The following is a 13,313-nucleotide window of genomic DNA, read 5'->3' as shown; positions in this document are numbered from 1 at the left end:
GTGTATATGACATTTCACAAACTTTCAGACGAATACAATCAGGGTTATATTAAAAAAATGTCCTGGCTCTCCCAAGCTTTATAATGGCAGTGAATAGCTGCCCAAAATTTGTGCATCCATCCATCATTTTAGTGCCCCACACAGCTCTGGGGGTTAATAAAGGCCTTCTGAAGTGAATCGATGGGTGTGTGTAAGAAAAATATCCATAATATTTAAAAATTCTGGAAAGTATGTATACAGCAAGACACATTCAGATATGAAACAGTTACAATGTTTGTTAGACTTTAACAACTATTGCTTTTTTATTCTCTGAACATTTCTGGGGACCCCTTAGAACCTTCTGGAGGACCCCTGGGGGTCCCCGGACCCCAGTTTGAAAACCCCTGTTCTAGAAAATTAAAGGACATGCTTAATGTGTGATACTAAAATTAGCTAAATTACCAATTGCTGTGGGTAATAGTGTTTGTATACCTGCAAAAAGAATATATACATCCAATATACTTATACCAATGCCTTTTGATAGTGTAACCACAGACATCTGGTTTTTATTTTATTCTTTTTAAATTGCAGAACTTATACATAAATACAAGATTAGGGAAATCAAGCAAGGTTGTTCTCTTACAATGAACAATCATAATGATAAAGAACAGAAAACATGAATATCCTGGATTTGCATACATCACAATATGTAATTACAGACAGAAAAGAAAAGCATAAAGTTCTATCTTTGAATAACTCGTCATAATGCATCAAAAATTTTGCACTTTTTTTTTTAAAGAGATTAAATAAAAGTTAATTCAGCAAGAAGAAAAAAGAAAAGCTCAAAGGAGAATTGTTTTGCTTGTGGATGAAGAATTTTGCATTCAAGATAAAGAAATTAACAACATATTCAAGGGACAGTAGTTTTTGGTTTTCATAATAAACGATAATCTCTTTGAGAATGAAGGTTTTTTTAGGGGTTTAGACATCTGGCCTGAATCCGAAATTGCCCCTGTTCTGTCGATTTTTCCTACCTTGTCAGATTTTGCAACCTCCCATTAAAACAGTAGGTAGTACAATTCGACAGCAAAAAATGCTTCCTGTCAGATTGTGCTACCAGCATCATATTCATGTGATTTGAGGCTTTATTAATATATATACCTACCCCTACCCTGGCCTTAACCTACCCTTAAAACTATGTTATATAAATAAATAAATAAATAAATACTTATGTGCGCATGCGCAGTAAGCCCTGGTAGAACAATCTGACGGATAGGATGAAATGTCAAGACAGGACATCCTCCTATACCCTCAAAGAGGTTATTATTTGAGGCGACAGCCATCTGTAGTGGTGTCTGAAACCATAGTGGACGTTATTGAGTGCACTCATTCAATCCCACATTGACCGCAATAACGAGTGTATAGTACAGCCGATGTACACACAATTGCTGTCTGAATTCACTCACTCGTTTTCATTCACTGCTTCAAGTGAACTAGTGAACTGACGTAGGGAATAGTGAATGAGGGCTTAGGGGGATATTTCGGACTCAGCCCTGGTTATAAGAGGAGAGCTCGTGCTCGTGATGGTGCAGCAGGAGGCTGCGGCCACGTCACACTCGTGCGTCTCAGTTGAAGTTTCTTGCCAGGCAGGGACGGATCGGATCAACAGCTCGAGCTCGCGAGTTCATGGCGTATTCTGTTTCTCCGGGAACTGCAGTTTAATCACAGTAAGACTACGCTCTCATAGTTATCCATACATAATCGGGAAATCGTCAGTGGTTGGAATTCAAGGCAACACTTTGTGTGTGTGTTTATTTGTTAAGCCGGGACCGTGATGGGTTGAATGAGTTTGTTTTTTTGTGTGGCATGACTGTTCTTTTTAGCCTACTGTATATAAATGTTTTATTTAATCATATTATGACAGATAAGTTGAAAATAGTTCAATTTTAGAACGCGTTCCAAAATAGTTGCTCTGGAAAGTGTTCCATATTTTCTATTTTAATTGACCTATTTTATGTTATTTTTTTATTTTTATTTTTTTATATGTTCCTCAGTGGAGGCTTATCACTAGATATAATTAACGAATTCGTACTTTTTTTTCGTCTATAAAGTGTAAAGCATATGTTTGACTTTGCATACTGCACATATCTGACATGTTAATAACATACTAATGTTTATCAAACGGTGGCTTTTTACAACAACATGCATCTTAACTTCCTAAAAGAGGAGATCGAGCTCACGAAGCAGCTTGATCGTTGTTTAAAATCGTGCCTGCATGGTGTAATGATTAATGTAATGACAAGTTTGAAGGCGTGTTCCCATTCAAACGGATGATTCATTCAAGAATGATGAGGCAGTCGTTTAGGGAAGTAGCACTCCTGTCAGAAACTGAAGCCTCCGCCTCTCGAGGCTTCAACCGCCCCCTGGTGGTTGGTCTCAGTATAACTCATAAGCCCGGCCCCTCCGTGTTTTCTGATGGACGCGAGACTAAACAATCAAATTACACTTCAAAAATGTTTTTCCCAAAATTTGGTTTCTATGATTGTAGGCAGTTTTTATCACGATGATTTAATTTCAAGTGTTTGTTTTTTAAATAAGTTTAGTTTTAGTTAGTTATTTGCACACTGAGGCACTAACCTTTTTCGGGATTTTCAGGAGGAGAGTGGAGCTTTAGCTTTAAAGGTCCTGTTCTTCGTGATCCCATTTTTCAAACTTTAGTTAGTCTGTAATGTTGCTGTTAGAGCATAAATAATACCTGTAAAATGATAAAGTTCAATGCCAAGCGAGATATTTTATTTAACAGAAGTTCCCTTTCAAAGCCTACAGCGAACGGCCGGTTTGGACTACATCCCTGTACTTCCTGCTTTAATGACGTCAGTAGAACAGTTTGTTGACTAACCTCCGCCCACAAGAATACGCAAAAAAGGGGGCGTGGTCTTGTTGCTGTCCCACGTAGAGAAGAGGAAGTGTTGCGTTCGTTTGCGTTTGTAGTGTGTTTGTCGCCATGTCGTCCAGACGCTGTTATTTTCATCCCGGAGTCAAATCACCTTTGTTTGGCCTTCAGGGGCTGTACTTTGAGCACATGCATCTCCCCGTTATGGTAAGAGGCGTGACCTTTCCGGGCAACGTGCGCTAAGCTGCTGTCGAATCATAACACGGGAACCGCTGGCACAATCAGAACTCGATACGTATTTCTGAAGGAGGGACTTCATAGAACAGGGAAATCCTCAAGCCGTTTTGAGGACAGTGAAAACAGCAGTATACAGATAAGTAAATTGTGTGAAAAATACTGTGTTTTTTTACACGCAAAACATGAACACGTGATATTGCACACTGTAAACACAATCAAAGCTTAAAAAAAACAGGAAAAATGGGACCTTTAATTTCTTCGTTTCCATAACTGTTTATTTCACACCAACATAATGAATTGTTCTGCATCTGTGAGAGTGTGTGCGGGCTTTTGATATCGCACCTCTACTTCCTGCTCCCAACCGCGCAGATTCCGGTCCCGAGATCACTACTGTGCAGACTCGTCCCAAATCTGCGCATGATGTCAGCGCCATATTCGGACCTCCGGAGGCTTTACTAACTTCAGCAGAAGCCAATGAAGTCGTGTCGTCTATATTTTTTTAACGGTCTATGGGTGCGTCTCAATCAGCTCCCTAATTCAGTAGTCAGGGCACTGATCAGGGAGTCAGTCCATTGACTTATGTCCTGATCAGTGCCCTGACTACTGAACTAGGGAGCTGATTGAGATGCACGCTATGTTTACGAATAGGTCATTGAATTTTTGATTCAACTGATTCATTCAAAACAGAATCATTCAGTAACACACCGTTGCTGTGAGATGCGCTGTTGTTCTGCTGTGATCGTTGTTTGGAACTATTTTTGCTGCTGAAATCGAACAAAAACAGTCAATATTGCGTCTAAAATGTAAGTGACTTAATGTTAATTAATTGTTTATGGAACTGTCATATGAAATTAGTGTCATTTTCAGTCGTGATGGTGTTCAGGAAAACAGCACTCTTGGTTCTGTGATGTTGCTTAAAGGAACATCCCAACTTTTTGGGACTTTGGCTTATTAACTGTATTCCCCCACATGTTGTGATGTGTATAGTCGCAGCGTGTACAAATAACAAGGTTACATGAGACACAGCCATATTATAACCGTATGTATACTGGGGACTATATTCTCAGAATGCGCAGCACTGCTCTACTTCTGGGGAGTGATTTGCTCGCAGAAAATGGAGCAAATCACAATGGAGTAAATAGGAAAATGTTGGCGTTATTTTGTCACTTATTGAGCAGTAGGCTAGCAGGAGCCATGTACCTCCAGTCTTTGTGCTAAGCTAGGCTAACGGTGGGTGCGTCAGACAGAGTTATGGCACGCACGGAGATGAGAATGGTATGTATGGACTTATCTAACTCTGGGGAATACAGTTAATAAGCCAAAGTCCCCAAAAGTTGGCGTGTTCCTTTAACTGTAGGCTATCATATGTTATAAATATAAAAACTCCACAATTTGTCATTTTAATCGTGTATGTTAAAGGGTTCGTTCACCCAAAAATGAAAATTCTGTCATGAATTGCTTACCCTCATGTCGTTCGACACCCATAAGACCTCCGTTCATCTTCGGAACAGAAATGAAGATATTTTAGTTGAAATCTGATGGCTCTGAAAGGCCTTCATTGGCACAATGGGACGGTTCACTCTCAAGATCCTTAAAAGGTACTAAAGACGTTGTTACAAAGTCCATCTCAATACAGTGGTTCTAAAATAACTTTATAAATCAGCGAGAATAGTTTTTGTGCGCAAAAAAACCCTAAATAACGGCTTACATAGTGATGACGATTTCAAAACAAGGCATCATGAAGCTTCGAAGCGTTATGAATCAGCGAGTCGAATCAGCAGTTTGAATCGGCAAATTTCAGCAGTTTGACGGTTTGACACGCGATCCGAATCATGATTCGGCTCATTGATTCATAACGCTTCGAAGCTTCATGAGGCCGTGTTTTGAAATCGTCATCACTATGTAAGTCGTTATTTAGGGTTTTTTTGCGCACAAAAACTATTCTCGCCGATTTATAAAGTTATTTTAGAACCACTGTAGTGAGATGGACTTTGTAACGACGTCTTTAGTACCTTTTAAGGGTCGTGAGAGTGAACCGTGCATTGTGCCAATGGAGGCCTTTCAGAGGCATCAGATTTCAACTAAAATATCTTCATTTCTGTTCCGAAGATGAACGGAGGTCTTACGGGTGTCGAACGACATGAGGGTAAGTAATTAATGACAGAATTTTCATTTTTGGGTGAACGAACCCTTTAACGGAGTTTGTCCGGACAAGTGGACAAGCGTTAAAGTCGAGCCCTGGTTAGTATGATTTTTACATCATAAAATGTCATAATTTAGAAATAAAAGGCATTTTTCTACCCTGATTTTAGCCCTCTGGCATGAATGCTCTGTTTGAAAGGGTGTGTCTGCTGTGAGACTTCAGTGTAAACGCCCACTGCTGTGATTGGCTGACATCTTAGCATTTGAAATGCGTATTACATGTGGAACCTCTTGAATACTTTTACTGCGTTTTTTTTACTATTACAGCTGTCGAGATTAACGAATCGTGAAAGTGTTGATTGTAGCATTATTTTTTAGCTCTTTTCCCATCACATGAAAGGCTGCAGTGATGAGCATTGAGTAGACAGACGGTCTGTTGATCGTGTGAATGCAGTGATCTCGACACTGCAACGCTATTTCTCTCACAAAATACTTTCACCACAACTAACAGCAAACACGAAATCGATATGAATACAGTAAGAGCTTCGTTATGTAGCATAACAGTGTCATTCATTATAACGGGAGTTTGGGCAAGTGTGCCAAAACACTCGCAATGTGTGATTCACATTATAAAGAGTGTTCTCTGATTGCTCTCTGTAGTTTAATCACAATTTAAATAACAGATTGTTTTCATGCTACTAAGAGAAACAATGTGAAGTTGAGAACAGAGTTTTGTGTGCGCCTGTTTATAGGCGCATATTACTAACACACCCTTTAAATAACAAAAAATACTGCGCTATTGACTTTAAACCAGGTTTTTGTTAGTCAATGGCGCAGTCGGTTTCAGTTCCTCAAAATAAGGGGAAAGTGAAGGGGAAATGCTTTATTCAGCACAGCACACACTTCAGTCATATAAATGTGTCAAACCATTGCTGGACTCAATTAATTACAGCATCACATCAATTTAATCCAGTGTATAATAGCCTAATGTTAAAGTTGGCTTTAATATTGGTGAATATAAGTCAGCAAGTTGAAAAAACAACATTAGTGGGATTTGTTTTTTGTCCCTTTATGTGGTCTAGTTAAAGGAAAAGGTTGAGAAATCATGATTCCACACTGCTGGTCCTGACATCAAGGTTAATGTTTTCTGTACACAAGAACTGCGTGAACCAAAACAAGTGTATAATCCATCATGACGCAATCATGTCAGTCAAAATATGTTTGTGCCAGCGGCTCATTTCAAACCCTGAACCTTCCTTTGCTTCTCTTTAATTAGCACATGGCTGTTTGATGGCTTGTTTTAGACGAGGCTCTAGTTTACTAGTTTTATTTCCAAGAGATTTTCTCTGTGCCAGGAGTCTTTCTGTTTAACCCTGCTGCCTTTCGTCTTATCATGTGCAAATATATGTTTATGGCGGGTCATAAACTGTTTTAAAACCAGTAGCCCATGTGGCGTATGTATCGCTGATATAACGCTAATAGACTGATATGCGAGTAAATTCATGTTGCAATGTTTAAATATGGGGTGTAAATACTTTTCAGGTGCAGTGAGATATTCAGAGCTTTAAGCGACTAGAGCTTGAACTCTTTTCATTGGTCAATTTAGGACACTTTTTTTTTTTTTTTTTTTTTTTGGGGTCATAACCCAGCAGGCTTACATATGGTTTCAGTGATAAGACGCGTTTAAGTTTTGATGAGTCATGATGGTTAGTCAGTACAGATCCATGCAGTATACTTTTAAACTCACCAAATGTTTCATGTTTAATATGCTGGTAAACTGAAAGGTAAATTTAGGAAGGAATGGCTCTATTGACCCCTGTTCTTCCTAATAAGTCCTAATAACCCATTGAACCTCATATAAAACGTCAATAAAAGAACACTTCCTTTTATTCATAAACTTCACTCATTGTTTTCATTGTTTGGAACCATAAGGGTCTAGGGAATATAGGCCCTTAAAATAAGGGAAGTCTCTCCAAAAATTTAACAACGCATCAATTCTACACGGACCTCTAGCAAGTAGGGGTGCACCGATCCGACTTTTTCAGTCCCGATACCGATACCGATGCCTGGGCTTTGTGTATCTGTCGATACCCGATACCGATCCGATATATTGTTGAATTAATAATAAACTGTATATCTTCCACCTTATACCTTCCTTGAAGAGACTAAAGGCACCAGACTTTACTAACTAAACATAACTAAGACAAAATAACAGATGTATGTAAAGTGTTGAATTCTTATTTATTTAAAAAACAATTGTGCATTCAAATCTAAAATAGAATGTAATCTAACTTCTTTAAATAAATAAAATGTAGCAGTGGAAACAAAAAACAGTGTATTGGTCAAACATACAATAGTAATCTGACAGTTACCAAAAATTTTTACACTACAGATAATTGTTTTGGTATATAATCATATCAATATTAAAAAGTAGCATTACAAATTAACAAATAGTCTAATTTTCTACCATATGCAATTTAATAAAAATTTTCAGCTAGCTAATAACAACTTTGTTCTGGTTTCACCTCACTCCAGATTAAATGATTGTAGGCTAGGCCTATTTATTTTACTACACATTGTCAACAGAAATAAGATGAAATACTGTTGATAATTAAAAATAATTCTTACTACCCACTCTTGCTAAAATGGGTAAGCAGACTTGTGTTCTCATTTCAGTTGCGTTCTGAGTAAATTAATAAACTGAGTTCATGAGTTCAGTGTTGGACAGATCAGTTGTTCTGGCCAGTCGTTAAAATGATTCGGTTCAAAGGAGTCATTAGGTCACGAATCGGACATTAGCAGACGCGTTGTGTGCGAATCCCGTCTGTTAGAACATCGCGAAAGATGTCAACACACAGAAAACACTTCATAACTGGATATAATTTGTCTCCCGCTTATTGAAAGTATGCTTTATGTCAGCTGGTCAGAGAAGAGTCAATGTTTTTTGAGCGCAATTCACACCCAGTGATAATTCAAGGACAAAATTGTCCGAATGTGTCACGTGCAACATGGTTTCGGTCTTCCGAGCTTTTGATTTGGATTAATTTGTGAAATATGAGAGCGAACACTGATTATTTTGAAGACCCAGAGAGCGCGCGCGGGGGAGGAGCTCTCAGATCGGTCTCTCTGTCACTCAGTCACAAGCGCAGCATCTGTTCTACATCACTCGTAAATCACAATAACTCATCAAATTAGGCTTTGGCCGTCAAAAAAATGTCAATGCAGGAAAGACCCTGACTTTGCAGTAATACCCTCGAAACAGCGACGAACTAGTTGGCGTGGCAAGCGTGAAATATCTCCTCCACACAGCCGACTCTCTGGCTCGCTCCCTTCTAGCATGCGACACACGTGAAGCTGACGAATGACGTAGGTTCTGCTGCGACGGAAAAAAACACCTGGATCGGCTTGTGGATCTGTTAATTTTTCCGATCCCCGATCCAGCTATTTTGTCAGTATCGCGGCCGATATCCGATCCTAATATCGGATCGGTGCACCCCTACTAGCAAGTTTATTAGTCTCCTAGAACCCCTCTGCATGTGTAGTTACCATAGACTGTAAAAAAAATGGACGTAGTGTCCGTGACGTCACCCATAGGATTCTGAAGAGCAGTTTTGAAGTGTAAAGTAGGGACGAGCTGGCCATCGCCATCTTGGCGGCGCATCATTGCGCGTCACTTCCGGATAATAGAAAATGGGCAAAGAGGCGGGATGTGGGTGGAGCTGAGGTGACACGATGACTAACAGACAGCAGATAAATGGCTATCCACCTGTCACTCAAAGTGGCCACGCTCTTAATTATGCAGAACTTTAATGCTTTATATAATGTAAACAAATGAGTTATAAAAAAATATACACCCCCTCACAGTTGTCATGAAGGGTAAAATTAGATATATAGACCAAAACCACAATTTGTACCAGGCTGTAAACATGTTTTTTTCTGCTGTAAAGTTGGGCATTTTAACATGGGGCTCAATGAGATTCTGCTCCCTTCAGGAGCCTGTCCCTAGCGGCCAGTCAATGAATTGCAGTTTAAGTCCCTTCCGTATTGCCTTCAAGAGAAACTGCGGGAGGTTGCTTAGTCGACGCAGAAGTATAAATGAAAACCAACGCATAGCCTACGGCGTAGAGGCCATAAAGTATAAAGTATAAATCAGCCTTTACGCTGCAAGACTTTTTTGAAACATTAGATGTGTCCCATATGCTTAAAGAACTGACTGTTTGCATACGGATGTCATTGGATGTCTTCCTTATCAAATAGACTCATTTCATTTCATAGCGTACTCTACTTATAGACCGTAGTCAGATGCCATACTGAATATTACATGGATGAAAACAGTTTGTCACACTACAGAATTTACAATGGCATGCACTGTATAATGCTGCGTTCACACCAAACGCGAATAGACCGTCAAATTTGTGTCTATCGCGTCTAGTTGGACGCTTGAACATTTTTAATCCACAGCGTTCGAGGCGCTCCAGGAGAAATATATTATAAAACACCACTCTGCCTCTTTTCATTTTCATCAAAAAAGATATTCAACATTAATAGCCACACAAATGTGGTTCAGGCAATGCATACCTTGATTATCTTCACTGCATGTATATTTGTAACAAACGAAATATAAAACACAACCATGCTTCTTTTCGTTTACATTTAAAAACAAATATTAAACGCATTTAAGCAGCACTAGGTAGGTTTTGCTCTCGGGGTCCCCCTACAGTTGGGAAACAGTATTGTCCTCTACTACTGTCGTAAACTCTGTCATTCTACATCAGGGGATGCATCGCACGTGCATTTATTGACATGACAACCATGATAGCCCTGAACACTGCAGGAGTTCACATGCAGGTGTTCTGCTCATAGATGGTTCTTCTTGCGTCGCGTGTGAAATGTCTTCATCCCAGGTAACGTTACAGTGGCATATGTTTCAGCATGTCATATGAATATAATTTCATGGGTTTTATTTTTTTCAAACGCCAAATGATCGCGATGCTCACGTTTACAAGCCAGCCTCATTATAATAGCCTAGTCTATTGGTTCCCGTTTTACAGAATCTATATGATACTTCAATTCAATGTTTGAGTGGTAGGTAATAACCATATATCGTCAATATTATAATATCAAGCTACCATAGATGAATCTGCAAATTTGAAAAATCGATTTGCATTATAGCTTGAGGCAAGACAAATAAACCAATATCACAGACATGTTAGGTATCCTAAAATATGATTTTGTACGTCTTACGTATTGATGTGTGTTGTAAGAATGTAGCCCCTCCTCCTTCAGCTCACGCCAACGAGCAAACGCTGGCCCAATGTTGATCCTCGTCCTGCCTTTAATCCCATCACTTTCTCGTTTCCTCTTTTTGCTTTCCTCCGACAAAACCTTTGCTTTCTTATTTTTCTGTGCTGCTTCGGCCATGACTATAACATTCGGCAAACAAATGATAGTTTGGCTCGCACGTCCGAATTTAAGGAAGTGGGGGTGGTGGTGGAAGTGACGTATATGCCGTAAAGCAGTCGAATTTTGTAGTTTTGTAGCTTTTTTTTCTCGGGTTACTAACCGAAACCCGAAGTTTAAAAGTACGATTAAAAACGATACAGACCCCGTCCGGCTATGGCAGGCGTGTCATTCAACCAATTGTAAGTCGATGTATCATCACAAGAGTCTTGAAAATATATTATAAAGTAGGGATGCACCGGTTGACCGGCCAAAAACCGGAACCGGCCGGTTTTTGCTTCTAGCGCGCGACCGGCCGGTTTTCTTTGTATTTTTCTGCCGATTTATCCGGAAGTGCGCCCGCGTGCACATACGCCTATATTGCAATCATTCGCGAACATGTCACTAGTGTGTTACAAACGGAAACTGGAGAACTGAGGAAGAGCCGCTTTCCTGCGCGAGCCTACCTCTCCGCGCCCTGCACAAGTGCAGATAGTGAGCGTTTGTTCAGCTCAGCTTCATCTGCTCACACAACGCGTCTGCTAATGTCCGATTCGCGAAACAATGACTCATTTGAACCGAATCATTTTAACGACTGGTTAGAACAACTGATCTGTCCAACACTTGAACTAACGAACCAGTTTATTAATACAGTAACAAATGTACTGCTCATGGTTAGTTCATGTTAGTTAATACATTAACTAATGACCATTATTCTAAAGTGTTACCTTTTATTTTACCTTAATTACATTGACTTAATTTGATTTAAAAAGCACCTTCTTAGTTTTTTTTCGTTGCACTAAACATTATTTGATTTAACATTTTGGAACAATTATATACTTTGGTTTTATTTAATTTCACTGGTAAAGACTTTTTTTCTGTACACTGAATTTAAAAACAAATGCTGATTTAAGTAACATCTTTGTTTGGATTGCAGAATATGCAGTTGTTGCCTTTAATTTCACCTTTCAGTCTTTTAATTTCCAATTAAATTTCTTGTTAATTTCAAATTGCGGACTTGTTTTCATTAGCCAAAAGCCAATTTAGCCTGTTAAATACCAAATAAACATCTTGTTCATGTATACTTTCATTCTTTTACTGTGTTAAAAAATAAATAAAAAAAATCGGAAATCGGTATCGGAATCGGCCAGTTTTCTTGAAAAAAATCGGTATCGGAATCGGCCATGTAAAATCATGATCGGTGCATCACTATTATAAAGGTTGAAAAGTTACCTAGTGCTGCTTTTTATAATGCAAACTATTGAAAATCAAAATATAAACGCTTGCATAAGCGTGTTCCATCGGGTAATCAAAAGTTCTACACACACTTGCAGTCTTCATGCCTACTTGAACACTTCTACAAGAAATACGTCATGCAAGTAGACAAAAGTGGTCAAGTGCAAAGACCACAAGTGTGGGTATTTAGACCGGTATTTAGTGTCAATTAAGAGACATACAAAATGTTCAGAGGTGTCTTCCCCAAAAGCATCATTAGCCAACTATGGTTGCAAGTTCCGTTATTACTAACGTAGTTCAATGATTGGCGTTTCCTGAATCCATAGTTCCAACAAACATTTGCAAACTTGGGGTTTGGTTGGAACTACAGCTCTTGACCTGTGGTTAGAAGCAAAGTTTCTTGGTAATATGATGAGGATTGGATAGATCACGCTGGCACATTGAGCAAGGTAACATTATAAGTACTTTCTATATCATTCAATGTAAATACATTTCAATCAACAACAAAAAAATCAATCAGTTCAAACAAAAAAAAATCAAATCAATAGCGTGTCAATCAGCACCATAATTGAAGAATGTGTATAAAAGTGTAAGGAAAAGGGAAAGCGTCTTGTATCCATTGGCATTTGACTCTGGATTCATCATAACAGATCACCAGTGCTCTCTAACTGTGTCATCGTACTTTGAGAGCTTGCTGTTATTCTTTCTCTCTTTTCTCAGAAAGTGCAATGCAGCACCTAAAGAATTGCCAAGGTCTTGCTCCGGCCTTCCTTATCAGGAGTCAAAGGTAATTCTGCCATTTCATATAAACCTTTGTTCCTTATCATTTAAGTGTTTCCATATAAGACATATAAAGTTTATCTTTCTAGGATTGTATGGTTCACTTAGTCTGTTTCCACAAAATGATTTGTTTAAGGTAAAGGATTAAAACGCCAAGGCTTTCTTGCTGTGCAATGACGCTTGTTCGTTTGAAATTGTTGCATAATTTTCTCTTAACTCTCAGGTTCAGGATTTCAAAGAGCATTATCCCGTCATTGTCTGCGTGGGATGGGCATCTTTCTTCTCGCTGGAGGAGCACTGGTGGCCATGGGAAGCAGAAATACTCCAGTGACAGGGTGCCGAAGTTTAAGTTTGCTCTTGCAGGGCTGCTGGCGGGTACCGGAGCTGTTTTAGCCTATAAACTCCACCAAGGCAAGGTGAGACATGTTCCCCAATGAAATGAAAAATCTCTAAAGATATTACAAGAAGGATTTCAAAGAAGGATATCTATAGTAGCTGACCGATGCATATTAGGGCTGTCAAACGATTAATCGCATCTCGAAATAAAAGTTTGTGTTTAAATAATATATGTTCTGGGTATAATTATTTTTATATTTATATATAAATA

The 13,313-nt window shown here is 38.9% G+C and overlaps 1 protein-coding gene across 2 annotated transcripts in view; it reads left to right on the top strand.

Annotated features, from left to right (window-relative positions):
• Positions 1-13,313, top strand: part of suox (sulfite oxidase) — an 892,829-nt gene that overhangs the window by 876,617 nt on the left and 2,899 nt on the right. The window contains exons 1-3 of one of the 2 annotated variants that reach the window (XM_079843759.1): positions 1,568-1,706; positions 12,647-12,713; positions 12,930-13,122. In XM_079843759.1, coding sequence (XP_079699885.1) covers positions 12,655-12,713; positions 12,930-13,122 — 252 coding nt within the window. In that variant the 5' untranslated portion in view covers positions 1,568-1,706; positions 12,647-12,654. Of the gene's footprint in view, positions 1-1,567; positions 1,707-12,646; positions 12,714-12,929; positions 13,123-13,313 lie in introns of those variants that run through there. The other variant, XM_079843760.1, reaches the window with a different exon arrangement.

This window comes from Gobio gobio, assembly GCF_949357685.1.
Source record: "Gobio gobio genome assembly, chromosome: 19".
Taxonomy (NCBI): domain Eukaryota; kingdom Metazoa; phylum Chordata; class Actinopteri; order Cypriniformes; family Gobionidae; genus Gobio; species Gobio gobio.
The sequence above is the reverse complement of the archived record's forward strand: the minus strand, read 5'-3'. Positions and strand labels throughout refer to the sequence as shown.